The sequence below is a fragment of the Halichoeres trimaculatus genome, unplaced genomic scaffold, assembly GCF_033239565.1.
Source record: "Halichoeres trimaculatus isolate MK-OKI-2021-1 unplaced genomic scaffold, fHalTri1.1 fHalTri1_scaffold_3, whole genome shotgun sequence".
Lineage (NCBI taxonomy): Eukaryota > Metazoa > Chordata > Actinopteri > Labriformes > Labridae > Halichoeres > Halichoeres trimaculatus.
In genome coordinates, this window is record NW_027437181.1 from 17,979,585 (window position 1) to 18,000,919 (window position 21,335).

Genomic DNA, 21,335 nt, shown 5'->3' on the forward strand with positions numbered 1-21,335 from the left:
ATACTTTTATAAATGTAACATGCAAAATTAGACAACAGCTATGCACAAACATTTCAGTTATATAAGTAAACATCTGTGCAGCTTTCTTTCTTTCTTTGCTAACAATGAATAAAAGGCTGGTTCTGCAACTGAATGCAGATTGTCTAGTCTTGCAGCACCAAGACTGAAGTAATTACAGGCAAAATAAAAACCAGGAGGGCAAAGATGCAGTCTGAGAGGACAAAATACATGATGTGAATAATGATTTGCAACTACTGGATGATTCTGTAATAGTATGGTTTTGTAAGATAACAGCTTGTCAAATAAGAGTCTGACATCATGCCATGACCTCTTTATATGCCTCCATATTAATCACTTAGCTGTTCATCAGATGCTATCCTGTTCACAATGAACATCACTTAGCAATAAAAAAAAACAGAAAACACTGAATATAGTGCACAGATGAAGGAGAGTTCACTGAGTTGAATACTGAATTGAAAAACGTGATGAAAGAGCAGAAGTCATCTGGATGTAGGAAGGTGAAGCTTCAAGATTTTTGGTTGGAGATATTTTGATGATGACATTGCATGAAGGCAGAAAACCTGTCAGCTCACTTTCTTCCTCTGCTGTTGGAGAGGAAAATCTATCATCTGCTGCTGTGAGGGGAGAGGTGCTTGAGGTGAGACAGAGGATAGCTAGGGGGATTTGGGATGTTTTCTGGCCTGAATGCTTATTGCATGTCTGGTGAATGTGGCTTAGCATAAAATGTACACACAGATGTACTTCTTCACTGAATGTTCTTTTATTGTTGTTCATAACAAAAAATCCACTGAACTCTTTAATACAATGTGTTCACTAGAATAAGAAATATGAAGCAAACAAACAAAAAAAAATTGTTTCATATGAGATGTCAGAATTTTTTTCTTGAGTACTTTTATTCTTCTTAATGGTTTAGAATTTTTTTCATACAGTTACGTGCATCAGTTTGGTTAAAAAGCATATCAGCTATAAAATATATTTATATATAAAGTTAAAACGTGTGAAAATGTTTTGCAAAGCATAAAATAAATTATCATTAAGAATTATTCATGGATACCAAAAAACACAATTTAATTCATTTTTACATTGAGGTCACACTGTTTTATGCTGAGTGCTCAGGTGAATGTAGTCCACCCGAAGTAACATGCCTATAACTTTCTGAAAAAATCAAATATTTGAATTTTAAGATAAATAAATAAATTAATAAATAAATCTTTTTTTTTTAGGTAAAATATCTTGACACAGGTTTTCACAATCCATGCATCAGAGGGTTACACCATCTTACAGTACCACTTTGTAAACGTAATCCTCATACATTATAAATATAAGAATCAAAAACTAAATTTACAGAATCAAGAATTAAATTTAACAAATACAAGCTTTAAATATTGTAAAAAATAATCCTTTTGAACAGGTAATGTAAATTACTGTTTAATATGTGAACTGTTGTCATTAGCAACATGATGAATTGCATTGAGGCATGAATTCCTGCTGCAGTTGGTTCACACCTGCATCACTGAAAGATTTTTTTTTTTTTTTACATCTGTAAGTAATGAGGGGCTCAAATGCTTGTCTATGTACATTTATTGTTTTTTTTTTAAGAAAGAAATTTTAGCTTGGTTTTAAGTTAGCCACCCTTTAGTTAGCTTGACAAAATAGGATACACAGTAGAATAAGTTAGAAATATTAGGATATGATGCTATGATTATGCTGATACAGTTTAATAGCAAAATATGATACATTATCTTTTCTTATCCATGTAGCGAAACTTTCGACTAATCGTTGCCTTTAATTATTAACTGCAAATGAAATTATTGTTATACTCATTTCAATTAAAGATGGTGTGAGGCTTAATATCCTGGATCATAGGCAATGTGTGGAAAATCAACTTACACGATCAAACTTTTGCATTATGACATTTAATTAATCATCAGTCACACTGATTTGTTGATCATCGCCACAACAAGTAAATAGTGTTACCTCCACCAAGGTTGTTTTATTTCAATACTTATGGCCTTAATGGATTTCTGCACTCTGGGAGACCCCTTTAAGTTCGCCCTCTAGTTTTTCTTTCTCCATCTTCCTTTGGTGCATGAACACAGTACATTAAAGATGCAGATGAGAGAGGACAATCAGCCACACAGCCCTGATAGAGGCTCTTAAATGTCCTCCAGGGGCACTCAATGATAATTTATGTTCTGAGGAGGAAGAGAGGGAGAGAAAGAGGTGATCTTTCAAGTCTGGGAGAATTGCTGGACAGGCAGAGTAGATAGGTGGAGGTGTTCTGTGGGACAGCTCTCCACATCTCCATTAATGTTTCAGTGATGCATATCTGGTATGTAGGGAAGTGCATGAAATTGCCATTTATGAGCAGTTTCCCAGCCTGTTAGTCAGACATTATTTATAACTGCCTTGACTTTTGATTGAACTTTCTTTCAAAGCTGAAGGTTTCTAATAAAAAACATATAAACTATATTAAAGAGTCAATCTGTACATGTAAACCTTGAAGTGATGTCAATCAAACTGCTTTTAATCTTTCAAAATGAATAAAAAGCAAACTGCAAAATGCATCATTGCTGAGTCGCTATAATAATTTTTCTTTTTATTTTCAAATCTGTCTAAAGCAGTCTTTTTTTCTTTATGAAGTATCACAAATGGCATCTCGTAGGTTATTTTTGGGGTCAGGATGGCCTTTCTAACCATAACAAGTTCTGTATTCTTAGGCTTAAAGGCAGTTTCACGAAAGAAAGTGCACAAGTGAAATCAGCTTAGTGTTTTTTGTGTTGCTGTTCTGATTACTTTGTTGTCTTATTCCTTCAGAGAAGGTTGTTGGTTCTCCTTCACATCAAAGTGGATTTATGTTGAATTACCCTTTTAGCAGCAGGTGTGCATTTGGATCAAGACTCTGCAGCAGCATGACAACCCAGCTGCGGTCCTTGGCTTGTATAGATAGCTACTCCAATACAAAACACTCAGCTTTTCAGTGCTGTTGTTGTGTTACTCTGACTTTGGCATAAATCATTCTCCATATCAGGGATGTGTTTTTTCCTCTCAGGGGTGGTGTATATCATAAGTCCTGCCTGTTTATGTTGAGCTGACCAGTAATCAGAGCAGTCTCCTGCAGTCTGTGCTCGATCACATGCAATTTTCTTCACCTCAATTGATATATCTGTGTAAAATATCAGCATCACAGGTGTATCTGAAGGAGTGAAACTCATACATTTATGTATGCAGCAACATACACATGTAAACACAGAAGTCATTTTGATGATCTGTACAAATCGACATTCGTATTCTCTCATTTCTCTTCAGGGAAAAAGACCCCAGTGTAATCACAAATACAATAGGAAAACTGATTCAATAATAACAGCTAAACCTAAAAAATGTTAATCCTGCCTTCTCCTACCACTGTCTTTATCTCAATCTCTCAATCCTCTCTTCTGTGGCTCTGTAGCACTACTGGGTGGTGTGGGATTCAGCTTTAAGGCTGGTAACCATAGTGAAACATCATGGCGTCAGCTGAGAGGTGGTGTTAAAATTTTGTAAACGACTCTGTGTGTGTGTGTGTGTGTGTGTGTGTGTGTGTGTGTGTGTGTGTGTGTGTGTGTTAAGGGGGTTTGTAAATGTGAAAAGTCATGTCTCACATTGTCCCCCAATCACTCATGACAATGGAAATCGTCCTGCGGTGTCAGAAAGACTGTAGCTATTCAATTTAGCTTTTCTTAATTAAATTAATAATAAAGTAATGGGTGAATATGTATCGTTTTACTACACTCATAGACAGTAATAAGCAGGAGGAAGAAGAAACACAAAATATACATGAACAGTTGTTTCCCTGTAGCAATGTTATTCAGTGATTTGTCACAGGGTGAATATGCTATCTATCTATCTATCTATCTATCTATCTATCTATCTATCTATCTATCTATCTATCTATCTATCTATCTATCTATCTATCTATCTATCTATCTATCTATCTATCTATCTATATGTATGTTTTTTGTGTAAGTGTCGATAGATTCGATAGATAGATAGATAGATAGATAGATAGATAGATAGATAGATAGATAGATAGATAGATAGATAGATAGATAGATAGATAGAAAGATAGATAGATAGATAGATTCCAAACAGATGAGACTCAGGTTTCTGAGTTGTTGTCCTTTGAGCTTGAGATTATCATAGCAACTTAGCATTAAAAGCCCATATGGCATCATCTTATATATATCCTACATCCTGTTTGCACTATTTAGGTACTAGTTGAAAATATGCAACTCCCATATTCATCATTAAGTTTTCCTTTCACACTGTGTCCATTTTTCCTCAACAAAATGCCTTCCTTTGTTTATCTTGCCGGTGAGTGAGGATCGATGTGAGGTTGAAGCACATCTCTCGGGAGACACACGTGCATTGTGTATATCCCTCTTGTACAAACCCTCTTGTCCCAACACAGAATTCCTTACTAATTAAAAGGTGTTAAGGTGTAAATGAAAAGCAGGCTGAAGATTTCAACACAATCACACAATGCATTGCACAAAGCAATGAGGCAGACTGCGTCTATTCTTTATTTTTCTGTTGATCTTTCATTCTCCTTCGAGCAGTTTGTCCTCTGTTGACTCTCCTTCATAAACATTTGATGAGTTTCTCACCGTATAAATTGAGAATGGAGATAACAGAAAACATCACTTTGTAATGACTCAGTGAGTGAAGGGTTTCTGTCACCATCACGGCATAACTAGGTGTGTGTGTGTGTTTGTCTGTGTCTGTGAGTGGAGGGCAGCCTGGTAATAGCCTCTATTTATTGATCTTCGGTCCATGAAATGTACTTATTTGTCTGCATGAGAAAAAGTAAATGCATTTCATCTGTTTGAGCTGCAAGAGTAATATTGAAAAGAGCTGTGAGGATGGATTACATCATCCCACGAGGCAGAAAAAGTAGTTATTATCAATTCTCCCTTTTAAATACGAATTGAGTGACATGGATTCTCTTTAGACCGGATTATCTTATCCTTTAACATTTAACACATGATTAAGAAGATGAATAGATTACAACCAAGAGATAAGTCACTATGTGTGTTAGAGCTCTGGTAAAAAATGTACAGTACTTGTGAATTCACCTCCTCACGTAAAGACTGAAGCATTTATTGTGAGGTTTCTGACAGCAGATACAAACCTATTACTATTACAAGCTATTACACAGCACCCCCTTGTGTCTAAAGGTGATCACCACACATTTCAGTCACCGTTCACTGAGTCCCCCTGTCGGTATAGGAAAATAAACCCTGCCACTCTCTGCAGTATCATATTGTTGTAACTATATGCTGCAGGCACAGTCATATGTTAGTCAGTCAAGCTGTGCCAAGAAGAGGATGAAGATATGATGTGTTGGTACATGTGTCTTTTCCTGGAGCAGGTATTTTGTTTGAATGGCTTTCCAGTGAGCTTTTAAATGATAATTAGTCTCTGCTGTTGCCATGGACACGAGAGCGAACCGGCAGAAGATCGTGTGTCAGAGGCGGCCGCGTGATCACCGCCTTCTTGCAAAGATGCTGAGTTAGGATGCAAGGGTTGCACACACCACACCACACCACACCACACCACACCACACCACACCACACCACACCACACCACAGTGCTGCCTCAATTTCTCATTTTATATTCAGTGAATTAAAAATGGTCTTTCGCTCTGTGCTCTCATCCGTGAAATGATGAGAGCCAGAATGACAGTCAGCTTAATTTGCCAGAGAAAGGTATTTTACTTTACCATGGATTGAAAAAAAAAGATTGACTTCTGTTGTGCTGGGTGACTGTCGTTTAAGGCTAGTCGTTTGATTTAAGGTGTCCTTTAACTCATATTTTCCTTCTTCTGAGTCATGGTGTATAATCGCTGCAAGGTTTTCAAACTAGTTACTGTGTTGCTTTACACAGACTAATTTAGGAGCTGGGAATATAAAGAAGGTCAATAAGTATGAGCAACAGCAGCTCAGAAAAAGTGAGTCACATGCATTCAATCCTCTAAAGATAGACACAGAGCTCACACACTGTACAGCACCTGACAAGACGACTCCCTCATTTAACGTCTCTGCCACTCTGCTGCCTCTCTGTCAGCGGGGTGTGAGGCACAGTGCGTGTGTGTGCGTCAGACTGTGTGGGAAGGGCTCTTGCCCGCTGTTTGAACAAAGTGCAGGTCACTGACCTCTGAAAGGACAAATTATTCTTTTGATTCCATCGTTTTTGCTCTCTTTTGTTGCTCATTTAATGTTATGGTAATGTGGAGGTAAAGACTACGACAGTTTGGCCAGATATTGTGGACATACATGAGCATGTGTCCAGGGCAAAGGCCAAAAAATCAATAAAGATTTATAAAAGTAGTTATTTGATAATAAGAATGAGTTTAAATATATGTTTCCGAAAATGTATTGACATTTAAGTTTTAGACTGAAAATGAGAGATGCCTGGAAGTAAAATTAATTGCAGACAAATGAACACTAATGTCCTTGATATGCACCCAAAAACCTTTGTTTCTGACTGTAAAATGGGAATGCTTGTGTTACAGAGTCAATTCTGGCTCTTTTTGTGAATCTCTAACATGGATATGAATTTTCATTAGGAATGGTTGAACAGGTCAGGTTAGTTCGAGTTGTTTGATTCTGAGTATTTGGCAATGCTGAGTCCAAATTAGGGCTGAACAATTAATTAAATTTAAACCGACATCGCAATGTCATAGAATGGAATTTTCAAATCGCAAAGGCTGCAATTTAAAAAACAAAACAAAAAAAATTAAAGTGCATTTAATTTAGTTTGTGTTTTGTTACTAATGAGAGATCAGTAAGATTTTTATACAATTTATTTTGACATTTATGCTCACACAGTGTTTCTTTTTCATTTTATAAAAAAGTGCATTCCACATGTTGCCATATTTCAGCGGTTGAGCCAGAGGTTAAGTCTTATTTACATTTCTGCACTGTATTTTATGCGAGATCCATGAGGGGGTTCATATTTATTTTTTATTTTATTGTTCATAATAGGCCTGTTGTTCTGCAGTGCTTTGTTCCTTTCTCTGATTTTTTTAAGGTAATTAATGATGATTTTATTACAGGTCAGTAAAGCCTACAGTTAAATCAATCAGTCACTATTCTACTGTGATTGTAATAGTTAAGTAAAGGTATGTGTTATTTGTAAACATGACATGTCAGCCAGGCAAACAGAAAAAATTGTTTGTATCTTACACTATGCTATGTTGTGTTGGTCATACTATAGAACGATTAATTGCTTGTGTTAAGTGAATAATGTAGAAGATAAACACAACCCCCCAAAAATCGCATGCTAAATTGCAATCGCGGTATTGGTCCAAAATAATCGCAATTAGATTATTTTCCAAAATCGTTCAGCCCTAGTCCAAATCCAATGCTTTTACTGTGATAAATCACACTCCCAGCTCCTGCCGCCATGTTCTGTTTTATGGCATCCAACCAACAGTGTCAATGCAGCAGTGATGTCATGCCCTGCGTTGTTTCTGTGTGGAATTGAGACAGTTTGACTCTGTACAGCCACATACGGGTAATAAATACTAAGCTGTTCTATATACACATAACACACAACACACACACACACACACACACACACACACACACACACACACACACACACACACACACACACACACACACATATATATATATATCCTAAAAAAAGTCTTAAAAGATGCTGCATTACTTGAAAAGATGTAAAATGACACTGTGAGTGTTGAGCACAATTTGACTTCATAGTGATGTAAACACATCAGTATACACTGATCGTTAAGAGAGGGATGACTCATCTGCCCAAGATGGGTTTTGTGCCTCTTGTCATAGAATTGCAATTGCCTCTTATTGTATGTTGCCCATGGATACAAGTGGTTTCATAATGAAACAAAAAAGCTGCCATAAACACAACCTGTGCAGAGCTCAAGACATGTAGCCTTTGTTCAGGTTCAGTGATTCATTTAGATATATGGCTGTCGTTGAAGCAGTGTTGATGTTGTAGCAGCGTCTTATAACCTTTACTCAGCAGGTTATGCTTCTTCACATTACTTTTAAGTTTGTTGGATCAAAGAGAAGAAAGAACTTGCTTTATCTGAGTAGAGTTTGGTCAATATGTGAAATCATCAGCTAAAGATACCATTTTAGATTTGGATAATATCCAGATCTGACTTTAGAAAACAACAGAAGAATGGAGAACTTTGGGCTTCTGTGGAGGTCTGCACTCACTGAGTTTCTGTGACAGTTTTAAGATTTTGTTAACAAAGATTAATTAGTAAGATTAATACTGTTTGTTTGGGAATCCATCCATCAAACCATCCATCCATTATGACATGATTCAGAATATATTAGACTGTAATATTTAACTTTAGAGGAACATTTTACAGGCAAGAGGGTTTGTTAGTGCCCTATAAATATCAAAGTAAGTTACTGCGTTGCTGTGAGGAGGTTTTAACTGCTCTGAAAAAATGCCTTTTTATGTCTCACATTAAATAAGATTATTAGTAACAAATTTTTCTCTATACTTTTTTTTTTCCTGAAAAATTTAAAGAATAAATCAATACTCTGCACTTACCAGTAAGGGTCATTTTCAGAACTCCACTGAAAAGGTTTGTCGATTGGGAGAAAGTCTGGGGTTCTTTAAATTGTTCCATTTTCTTTGAAAAGTTGTTTGGCACTTATTGCTGATATGACTGAGCGGGATCAGCCAAAAAGGGTACTTTTTTTGGCAATGTAGAATGCTTCAAAGCTCTTTGGGACAAAAGATTTCAATCTTGTGCGCATTTACAATTTTTTTAACATTTATAAGGTCTGGAATTAGTAATAATTACTAATAATAAACTTACTTACTAACTTACTAATAATAATTAGTAATAAACCAATGCATCTGGTCACTTTAAGTAACTTATGGTAATAAATCAGAGTTGATTAAATTTTTTTTCCAATTGATTCCGATACCGAGTGAGTGCCTCATCACTCTGCATCCTGCAAAACAGTTGTCTTGAACAACAACAACAATAAAAACAACAACAAATCAATTAAAATAAGATTTTTGCCCCATCTATTTATTTTAACAACAAAAAACAGTTTTTTCAGGGGTCACATCATGAAAACTCCTCAAAGCACCTTTACAAATTAGGTTCAATGGATGTTACATTGAACCTAAGTAGTGAATTACATTCTGATGATGCCACTGCTTGAGATTGAGCTGTCATTTTTTAAAACAAACCATCAAATGATAAATATGAATCTGTTAATATGTGCCCTCTGATGAAAATGTTGTGTTTACAGGTGATAGCAGTAGATACAGACACACCTATAAAACTACACTATATGAGGAAGGATCTTTGGTGTATTGAACAGTCCATCTGGTTGCCTCACTGGGACACTGGAACAATGTTTCATCCAGCGTGACATTTTCTAATCCAAATCATGTTTTATGCATGCCCTCTGCTGGGCCACAGAGAGACGAGATACGAGGATTTCTGTTGATACAAAGACTCTGTGATAGTGTGTGTGTGTGTGTGTGTGTGTGTGTGTTTGTGAGTCAACTACAACCTGATGCTTAAGCATACTTTTACACATTGCTGCAACCAGACAAACATACGAAGGCCCAGGTGCAGTTTGCACAGGACACACATTTTGTTTAGTGCACATTAACTTTTCATTCTTATATTGTTAAAACTTTTCCATTTTTTGTCCAAAACACAAAGTTTCTGTCTTTCTCTCACTCTTGTAGCATCATCATCTTCAGTTTCACAGCAACTGTCAAATCTAACTTTTTGTGTAAGACACAAACTAAAATAACTTTCTTTTCATTTGAGTGAAAACAATTTTTGAGGAACAAAAGATATTAGAATTTGTGGATGTAGCCTGAAGACAGCTGCTGATTTATAGAAACCCTCTGTGGGCTGCTTCTACTGAAAGTCGGACTTTTTAATCAGCCGCTACAAAAGTTTAATTAGCTTTTCCTATTCTGTTTCACCCATTAAAGCAAGATGTGTTTATAATGAAATTATAAAGCAGTGTGGTTCCTCCACTACTCCACCATGAATTGTAAAAGCCAATGCTATCTGATTGTGACTGAGATTTGAAAACAGTTTCTCGAGTAGACTGTCAGGGGGAGTCTGAATATGCGATGTAATCACAGTTTTTGAAAAGGCCTGAAAGCATTTGTCACAGCCAGTGGTGCTTCTGGAAGCGTTCCTGAGACAGAAGCAAGAACAATGGTGGTCCAGTTTGCTATAAATACGGTTTTCCAATGAGTGAAGCACTAGACTAAAGTTTTAGTGCCTTTAGTCTTTCATTAAGCATGCATTCATTCCCTTTTTCAATAAAAAGCATTTTCAAAAGACAGGCATTTGAGTAAAGCATGAAGGTTGAGACATTCAAGCACCAGTTAAATCTCTGTGACTCCTTATTTCTGCCCAACATCAAAACTGCAGCAGCTTTCAAGTGGGTGCACAGTCTGATACGTTTCTTTTCACCATAATTAAAAGTTGATCATCTTACACCAACTTACTGCTTCTCTTGGCTCGCCTCCAGCCCCTCTGAAGTGCATCGTTCTCCCATGTGTGGTGTGACGTTATGAGAAGCAACGGTGAGTCACTCCACAGTTTTGTTCTAATTGCCACAAGTTTTCATTTCAGGGCTGAGAATGTGTTATAACAGTGTGTCAGGGAGCCCGGCACCAAGGCTGCTGTGAATGTGGGAGAGAAATAAAGCTCTTTCCTGTGTGAATTGTAGGGACACAAGATCTAACTGACATGACTGATGTCACAAATTGACTGGATGGAACTCATTCTGAAAGTGCTCATAGGGGGAAGTTATGGCCCTCCGGTTTATGAAAACCTGAGAGTTGCCATATTATGCTTGCTAAGTGAAAAGTAAAGTAAGGATCATGACTTTGTGCTCTGTTCTTCTAAGCATCCTTAACATGTTGTATGTCACTAGTGAAACCTCAGTATTCAGCACATGACTGATGCAGTAACTGGAGTTTTGCTGTATGGCTCAGTTATCTTGACATGAAAGCTCTTTACCTACTGAGAGTAAAGCTTTTGTGGACATATTTTTTTATTATGGCTGTTAAATGGTCTGATGGTGCCTTTTGTCTGAGTATGTCGCCCTTTTGGTAAATGATTATTGCACATGTTATGGAAGTATTAGCAGTTTAAAAGAAGAAAAACACGAAAAAGAAATTTAGTTTTTTAGGTGTTAAGCAAAACAGAACATTGTAATTTCTGAGAAGCACAGCTTCTCAGCTCTCTGTCAGTTTTAGAATTTTTTGCATCGGGCAAAAACATGAGGAGTTAACGTATTCAGGGGACGTTAAGCACTTTTGCGATATTTCCGGTGTTTTGTGTTGCAGGGCTATGTCACATGCTTGTACCGAATTAGGTACTTCTATAGATACCCACTGAATTCGGTCAAAAGTACCAGGTACCAATTCATGTAGAATCAAGGGTACCATGTTTAGGTGCCTAAAGCCGCATTTCCACCAAGCAGACTGGTTCGGTTCGTCTCGGTCCGGCATGCATTTTGCGGCGTTTCCACTGACTTATCCTGGGACGGATCCCTAAAAACCGAGACGAGCCGGCCTACTTTTTTGGGACCCTTCCATATGGGTGCCAGACTGAACCGATCCGCTCTCGGAAGGTGGAGCAACACACTGCAGACGGTTGATTGGTCAAAAGAATCGTCACTTACCCCCTGACAGCGGCTGCATTTCTCCTGGCGGCACACAGACTTCTCTGAAACAAAGCTTGATTGCACTTAGTATCAAAGAGCTACATACACAGAGAGGACGAAATGCTGCATGTCTTCCATCTATGCTCTTTGTTTACTGTGTCGCGATTTTCTTCTTTGTTGGATTTATTAACGGGGTAAACTGTGTAGCGCTGCTAGGGCGTCACGCTATTGTTTAACAGCTCCAGCTTACACGCCCCCTACCACAAGAGGGCACAGTTTGCTGTGGACACGCAAACAAGATCAGGCCTAACTGTACCAAACCGTCCCCAACCGTACTGAACCGACCCGGACTGCTTAGTGGAAACGCAGCTTAAATGGATTCTTGTGACAGTGAGGGAGTGGAAGAGTAGGTGATTTTTCATGCTGGACATGAACGCAGCATTGCAAGGTTATATAATGCAGAATAAATATGTTAAATTGAAGAAAAATTATACTTAGTCATTAAACAAAGTGATATTTTTTACCACATAAACACAAAAAAGTACAGAAAATCGGTAGTGATGCCCGGTACCGGTTGCCAGGTACTGGGCATCACTACCGTATCGTTTCAAATGTGAAAGGTACCCATCCCTACACGCTTGTGATTACCATAATGAACCATACTGTTTAGATTTTTCCAGTTGATCAAACAGTTTCAGAGTTATGATAACAATACTCTGGCACTGGGGCTGTCGCAGAAGGGTTCCTCTGTCATTTTGACACCACTTACTTGGCATTAACTCTACATTTGTTTTCCTTGGAAGTTTAGAAAACCTCCCAACTACATACTGTATTAATATTTGATATCTGCAGAGTTAAAAACTAGCTCTAAATCTAGGTCATCAAGTACAGGCTTAGTCACATCCCTTTTGGTTCTCACACATAGTCACAGAGTGTCACATGCATTTTTCTGCCTCTTTCTATCACTAAGAGTTTGCAGCATGTGGTTGATTTTGATGAACAGTTGCGGTTTGCATATTTATACTGAGCACTGGGAGGAATGCTTACTTGCAAACGTTTATGTTGAGTGTATCATTGTCAATGAAGTGACCTGCAAGAAAGGTGAGGTGCTTTAACCACCTATTCTGTCTACTACATCTCCTCAATCAGGGAAACAGAATGATAGACCTTAAGACCAATTTTTGGTTTGGCCCAGGATTAGTACAGTGGGGTCGAAGTTTTTCTGCCTCTTGCAATCTTTCTGGCTTTCTCAATTAAGTCACAAGACTTCCCCCAAACTGAACTGCCTGAAGTTGTTCTGTGCATTTCATAACACCATGGACAAGTTGACATCAAAGTGGATAGCCCAGTATGTTTCTTACGGGCATTAAAGGGAGATGCTGTGCCTCAGTAAGAGGTCCCAAAATGGCGTGACAAAGCGCCAGTATGATACAACCTCTGAAGGAGAATGGCCTGAAGTGTAGGAGGGAGAAAAGCCTGCAACTCTATGAAGTCCACAACTTCTCAAACTTATTCCTTTGAAGGCAGTGCCCCTTATTTAGGATGAATAGCAGCACAAAGTTGCTGTGAACCAAGTTAATCGGTGGTGAAGAAATCACGAAAAGCAAGAAAAACGGAAAAAGGAGATAGATGAAAAAAGACACTGATGCAGGTCCTACAAAGAAGGTTTGGAAGAAAAGCTGCAGCTCACATGGGCTTTGGTTGATTTGATGAAAATGTACACTGAGCATGTGGAGTCATACAGGGGTAAACGACGCTCAGCAGTCTCGTCACAGGCTCTTGTATGTATTATTAAGCCTGTATGCTCTGCAGCTGCCTATGACTATGACTGGCAGACACAAGCCAGAGATCCGTTTTCATGTCACTGTGTGCCACTACCATTATTGTAATTACTGATACTGCTGGCCTCCTGTTACCAACAATAAAAGGCCTCCGGGGAAACACAGTACAAAATTCTGGACTGGAAAAATTAAATTTGATGTAGGGATTTGATCATTCGCTCCTTAATGCTGTACTGGCTATCAGTCCAGAGGGATAAAAGGAGGAAGAAAGTGCTCTGTTTTCTAAGGAAGCTTCTCTGTACTTGTGTTTTCATTTGATTATATGAAAGTCAGCATCCTTCCTGCTTCTGTGTATCTCTCATGACCAAAAGTGAACTTCAAAGTCCTCCCCTCAGCATCAAATATTAAGCAGGGTACTGCTCTTACACCTGTTCCTCTGTGGAGTGGCTTGTTCCATTTATTCCACTTTCATCTCAGCAGCTGATATGCAGGATGCACACCATTACACACAGACACTCCTCACCAGTCACTTACATTTATTGCCAGGACCTGTTGTTATTTCAATACAAATTCTGAGAAAGTTTTGTTGGTTGATTAATTTTTCTATTGGGGTTATATTATGGATTATGTAACTATCATTGGTTCTTTGCTCAAGGGCAGGGGCAGAGCTGATGCTTTTTGACGTATGCTCTTTAATCCCAGTCCACAGTTACACAAGATCTCTCTATAATTACTGAGCTGTCCTGCTTCTCCAAACCAGCGGTAATTACACCACAGAGGATTGATTATGCAGGTTGTTTTACTGCAGATTTTCACGCTTTGGTTACTCGTTGCTATAATTACATTACGGGATGAATTACAAAGCCCAAAAAGAACATGGGTCTCCTGGGTTGGGACGCAGAAACTTAACCATCCCTCTCATATGAGTTGGATGTGAGCAGATCAGGATTTCTCTCCTGTGGCAGAGTAACAGTTCCCTAAATCGCAGAAGAAAAAGCAGCAGAGGCGTGTAGGAGGGACTTCTGACTTTACCGCCCACTCCAGTAAAGTACAAACTGCTGTCAAACATGCTTTCACTAATTTTGTTCACTTATACTTGACTCATAGTTAACAGAGTGAAACAAAACTCTTCTTAAGTTGTTAAGTAGGTCACCAGCTCCTGCTATCAACATGTAAATGTCTGTTGTGCTCTAACTTTCTGATAAGATGTGTTCTGTGTGACACCTTCAGGACCGCTTGTTTATTTAACCATCCTTGGTGGTCTTGGAGACACACTGTGAAAGACATCGATCTGTTTGGAATCTTATGAAAGCTGGTTTATTTTATTGCTGTCAGTTCTATCAATGCTTTCTTTCTGCTGAAGTCCAAGTGAAACACCTTTGTGACTTGACATTTACAACGGGCCAACCAACAAAGAATGCAATCAATGTTTCATTATGTTTTCAGTAGAGCAGCTGCAGCAGGCTTAAACACTGAAGAGAAGGCGATCCACTTCTGGCCATACATTATGAACTATCGGTCAAAGTCTTAAGAATTGAAACTCAAGCAGTTTAAGTCCAGTGAATAGCTTGAAATGCTACAAAAGTAAGGGTGAACTGTCAGAGTTAAAAAAAGAGGCAGGATTACGTAAAACTGTCAGAAAAACTTGAGCAGCTTAAAGCTGCTCTGTGGCAATAGAGATTGAGCAAGCCTTGAAGGTTGGTGCTACCATTTTCCACAGGTATCCCAAGTTTTCTTAAATACTCACACCTGTCTGTGTCTGCATAAACATAGTGTTTGAACACACTGTGGGACCATGCCCTCATGAGTGAGCATTTTTGAAAAGTACTGTACCGCATAAAATAGTGAAATGCTTTAAAAATGATGAGGAAAAGGCAGTTGATAATGGAAGAGAGACAGACCATCAAAACATTTCAAGAAATAGGTCTTTTCTACTGAGAAATATCAAAGAAAGTCAAGGTGAATTCAGTGAGTTTCCTCCAGCATCAAAAGACACTCAGAAACTGGGACTGGAAACTTTGACAGAAAGAGCTCCGGCAGACCCAAAGCTGCAACAGAATCAGAAGTCAAGTTTGTGAAAGTCAACAGCTTGTATGACAACAGCTTCAAGCTTAAAAGAGGTCACAGTAAGCAGTCTCACTTTCAACTGTGAAAAGACCTATGAGATGCAGGTTTGACAGGTCGAATTGAAGCAAGAGAACCAACTGTTAGATGTCAGGAAAAGAAAAGAGGCATGCCTGAGCTATGAAACACTGCCAATGGACTACTGAAGACAGGAAGAAGTTACTATGGACTGAAGAATCAAAGTTTTACATCTCAGGTTCATCAAGCAGGATTTTTGGATGCTGTCAAGTAGTCAGAAGGACTGTTCTTTAGGTGTGACATCAAATGTAAACATGGAGTCATGTAGTGAACCACCAGCACAGTCTCCTCACTTTAACCCAATGGAGCAGGTTTGGGATGAGCTGGGAAGAAGAGGGAAAGCAGAGAAACCTACAAATGCCCAACATTTAAAGGAACTTCTGCAATTAGTTGAGGAGTACTCTCAGAAGAGTATTCATTTCAATCGTAGAAAGAATGCCAGGAGTGTGTCCAGCTGTTGTACCTGGGAAAGGTGGCTACTTTGATGAGTCAAAAGGTTATTATACATTTTAGTTTATAAATTGGTTCCTAGATTTAGTTTTTAACATCAGTTGTTCATTTGTTCCATGCTTTCATTTCAGAGTACAATGGGGCATCAAATGGTGTGATTTTAAATTAAAAATGAGAAAACTGGGGTGTTCTTAAACCTTTGATCGTGGTGTATGTCTTCATTTATGTAGGCCATTAACAGGATTTGTTGTCTATAGTATTTGTGGAAATCAGATGAAACAAATCAAAAATTTCACAAGAGAAACATCTCATGAGGCCTTTTTTGGTTCAGTCTTATAAAATATTTTTTTATTTTATTATTATTATTATTATTTTATTATTTCTATTTATTTATTTATTTAACCTTTATTTAACCAAGAAGGTCCCATTGAGATTAAGAACCTATTTTTCAAGGGAGTCCTGGCCAAGAGGCAGCAAAGTTACACAGTAAAATTATGGTGATTTCCAATCAAAATTGATATTATGAAAAACAGGTACAATTTGAGGAGGCTATCTCAAGTACTCTCAGTCTGGATTTAAATGCATTTATAGAAACAAGATCAGTTAATTTCCAGTCTTTTTGCAACATGTTCCATGCAGAAGGAGCAGAGTATACAAATGCCCTTTTACCCTGTTCTGTGCAGGCAAATGGAACTGAAAGCAACAAGAGGTTGTTTGAGCGCAAACCATAGGAATCAACACATCTCTGAGTGATCTGGTTGCAAATGTAGGAAGGCAGTAGTCCAAGGATGGCCTTATAAATTAAAGTGTACCAATTTCCCAGCCTCCTAGTGGACAAAGAAGGCCATCCCACTTGAGAATACAGTTCACAACGATGGGTCAAAGGTCTACAGTTGGTAATGAACCTCAGAGAGGCATGATACACTGCGTCGATCTGTCGAAGACATTGATCTGAGGCAGTCATATACAACAAATCTCCGTAATCTAAAATCAATCAGAATGTTGCAGTGACAAGGCGCTTTTTTGACTAGAAGGAAAAACAAAATTTGTTTTGAAAGAAAAATCCCAATTTCAGTCTGATTTTCTTAACTAGATTGTTAATATGGGGCTTGAAGCTGAGGGAGTCATCAAGTAACACACCAAGGTATTTGTATGGATGAACCTCCTCTATGACTTTACCCTCAAGACTTAACACTGTAGGGAGAGTTTGAGATATATTCTTTGAGCTTTTGTTTGAGTTTGAGTTGATATACTGTATAAATAAAACACTTGAGCCTGCGTGATGGTACAGCTACTTTTAGCCTCTCTAAATTCATGACTGATGCTGGTATTCAGTGCTAACAGGAAGTGTAACAGCACGACTTTGGGTGTGATGCTGCTTTTATTGCACTCATGAAACGTCTATTGTCCAATCAGATGACTTGATTGGAACTAAGTCATGTGTAATCCTATTTTTGCCATGACCTCCCAGTAACTAGCACAGAGGTATATTCTATGCTTTTTTGGCTTTAGCTGCTGTTTCATTTATGTTCTTCTGAACTGTACCACTCTGCATTCGTTTTGGTGTGCAGTTAATAATTTAAAAACAATGCTTGAGGGATCACAGGAGGGACTCTACTCTGTGACTCGCTTGGCTTAAAAAACATTTTGCAAAATACTGAATGCTTCATTTCAGCTTTACTGTTCACTTTTCGTCTGATCTGCTGAGCTGCTCTTACACTTGAATACATTTGTGTATTTCAGGCTGCTTTTGGTGCATTGGATGTCCTGAATCTGTAGGAGTTGGTAAAACACACAAATGATGAAATACAGCAAATGCAGTTTTGCCTGAGGCTGTTTTGTAGGGAGTCAGTAGATGGTTTAATGCTTTCATCTGTGCCCACAGGCAGTAGATTTTCTTCCCCAAATAAATTTCAGATGCTTTCACTTGCACAAAATGTGTTGCACACACTCAACACTGTAAAAATGTTTGCTGATATTGATGAAGCTGAGTCTTGCTCTTTGTGAGACACTTTTGTCTCAAGGAGTCGGTTTGCTTTCACTGTGTATGGATGGACTCCTGACTAACCCTGGGAACACAGTGAGTGATGTGTGTGTTTGTGTGGGGACAGTGAGGGGCGGCAGACGGAGGGCGGAAGCAGATGTGTGTGTGAGAGCGGTTCAGAGCTGTGGCACTATCACAGGGTGTCTTTGTCTGCCTGCAAAAAGCGTTGAATTAAAGGCTGTTAACACTAGTCCGCACAGTCATATGCTAATGCCTCTTACTCTGAGAGAATAAATAAATGATGGTTGCAGAAAACACATCATAGCCTCTGTTTGACATGCCTCATGGAGCACAGTGCGTAAGAAAGAGTGTGTCTGTGTTAAAGAAAGGATGGCACCGTAGAAAATTGCTTGAAAGGAACATCAAAGAGGAAAGACAAAAGGGATTCTCCATTTTTTTCTGTGTGAAGCTTCACACTCCATGATGGAGGTGATGCTGCATGGGAGATAATGAGAGATAGATTGGGCAGAGAGGCACAGAGCGAGATTTGGTCAGAGAGGAAGGAAGGAAGGTAGGGGGAGGGGGGATTTAAAGGGCAAGAAACGGAGGGAGATTTAGATACAGAGTGAGAGTGAGAGAAGCAGGAGCATTGAGCAGAGGCAGTGGATGGTAGAAGAGGAGAGAAGAGGAGAGGCTTTGACTGGAAGCGTCCACATGGGAGAGAAGAAAACGGCTATTTCATGTGCTGTGCGTTCATGAGGAGTGTGGCTGACTGTCTGGATTGTTAGGCATCTGCTGGAGGACATACAAAGACGAAAAAACCAAGCAGGCTGGGGATATTACAGAGCTGTGTGCAGAGGATGAATACGCGATGTGGGCTCTCTGGCTGTGATCGCTGTCCTTCTCAGACCTCATAGCCACTTGTGCACTGGTGCTGTCGCAGGCCGTTAGCCTCGCAGCCAGGCAGCAGCAGCAGCAGCAGCAGTCAGGGTGATTGATACAGAATGAGCTCCAAGCACTCCTCCGACTGGATCCCCTACAGGTACTGTAGCACATTCCTGAGAACGCAGCAAAGAGCATAGTGTTCGTTTTTCAGCAGTGTGTGCATGTTTGTGGGTTTAGTCATGTGAGTGTCTGACAGGGAGATTAGATGGATGTGGGGTTTGTTGTATTGAGACAATCAAAGAAAATATAATGGATGGAAACAGAATTTTTGGATGATGTAACTATGAAGGTTTTTCTGATATTTGTGTTTTAGGAGACGTGTGTGTGTGTGTAAATTAGAGGAGAATCACAGAAAAATAAATAATGCAATAGTGAGTCCCAGAATTTCAGCTGCTACTTCTAAGGACTCAGTTTGGCCCAGTAATGTATTTTGTCTCCCTACATTTCATCAAATCGTAAAATGTGTAGCATTAACTTTAATTTCATTAACAAACAGAGAAAATTACACACAGTTAAAAGTAATTATTTCAAACTCAATTTGAATTTAGCATGAGTCTAAATTTAGCAGCTCACATCTTCACTTTAAAAATCCCTCAAGATGTCCTGCTGTGTGTGTGTGTGTGTGTGTGTGTGTTTTTATCACATGTGTGAGTAGGAATTGGTTCATGTGTTTTCAGCAAAATATTTTGTTATTTCTTGTAAATGGTACAATCTGAAGATGTTAAAGCCTTGAATCCCCTGCTGTAAAACCTGTATCTGCTCCAGTCATTTCAAGTGCAGCACTAACGCTGCTGGCTTGCTCCTCTGATTGAACATCCATTGCCATGGTTCCTTGCTTACCTTCATGCTATTGGCTCGTGGTTGCTATAAGTTACTGAGGCAATCTATGAATTTCAGAATGATACAGCATCAAGAACATAATAGACAGCGTTCACAGTGGAACTCTTGTCAACCTTATTGCAAAGACCTGAAAACATGCCAGAAAACTAAAACAGTGACAGGCCTGATTCAGGTGGAACCCGTGATTCTGATCTCTTCACTTCTTGTTTTAGAAAATAATAAAGAGTTTGAATGGTTCCAAATAAAGTGAGATGAACAAGACATTTTTTGACCAGCTTATGTCATTTGTGTGTCAGAGAGGGAGGAGGGCAGCAAGAATATTGGTGCTGTCTCAGTGAGCACTAAAGCATACATGGGCCTCTGTGCAGAGATGAAGGAGAGAGCTGCACTGTGTGGCTTTCTCATCTCATTGGATTTATACTGAGTGTGCGTTCACAGACTTTTGGCAAAATGAAATAATCATATCTCATGGACACACATGCACACAAAGAAACAGCAGTTTTGCAGTTTTCTCTGTGAGGAGAAGATTCAACAGATAAGCATTTCAGGGGTGGAGAAAATTTGCACATCCCATGGACTTTCAGGTTTTCTTTGACAAAGAAACTCAGAGATGAGAACAGACAAAGCAAGTGATGACATTTTTTTTTTTTTTTGCATTTTCACACTGTCTTTTTTGAAATAATTAACTTTAAAACCTACCATAGTAGTGAACTCTAGTGTTACCTAGCTCTGCTGCTAAAACATCAGCCGGTAAATGCCATAGATGCTAAACTTGTTGATGGTATTTAAGTGGCTATTTAAATTGCGAGAATATGCTTATTGCAAGTTCCAATTGAAACGTTATTAATTAAAAGTTAGAGAAAATAATAATAATAATAATAATAATAATAATAATAATAATAATAATAATAATAAATAATAATAATAATAATAATAATAATAATAATAATAATAATAATAATAAATAATAATAATAATAATAATAATTATTATTATTATTATTATTATTATTGTTATTATTACTATTAATCTTAACCTCAATTAGGTTATGCAGAGAGATTAACAATTCTGATTGACTTGAAACCTTTGTCTTCAAACATAGTCTGATCAAAGAGAAAGAAAAGTGAAGTGAAATTAGATTTTGAGTTAATTAGAAAAATTATGAGTTTGCACACCTGGTTTTTGGAGGTATTTAGAAAAAAGCCCCCCTAACTGATTTTCAGAGAGCAAGTAACTGATAAAAATGTAGGATTCACCAGCTTGAGGACAAAGCAGTTTCAAAAATAAAAGGAACCAAAGTGTACAGGGGCCTGTGACATTGCATGTGATAACCTCTGTGTTGGTGTCTACTCCTCAGAACGTTTAGCCTCAAGATTTTAACATTTAAAAACTCAGGTCAAGCTTTAATCATGAAGTTTCAGATCTTCCTGTGTGTGCAGAAGTCAGATGACCTATTTCAAGTAATTC

At 38.3% G+C, this 21,335-nt stretch overlaps 1 protein-coding gene across 2 annotated transcripts in view; it reads left to right on the forward strand.

The window, feature by feature from the left end:
* Positions 1 to 21,335, forward strand: part of tub (TUB bipartite transcription factor) — a 56,414-nt gene that overhangs the window by 10,286 nt on the left and 24,793 nt on the right. Inside the window, exon 1 of one of the 2 annotated variants that reach the window (XM_074667312.1) lies at positions 18,693 to 19,125. The exons of the other annotated variant lie outside the window; for it this stretch is intronic. Within the exon in view, the coding sequence (XP_074523413.1) occupies positions 19,088 to 19,125 (38 nt within the window). The 5' untranslated portion in view covers positions 18,693 to 19,087. Of the gene's footprint in view, positions 1 to 18,692; positions 19,126 to 21,335 lie in introns of those variants that run through there. 2 annotated transcript variants of the gene reach the window in all.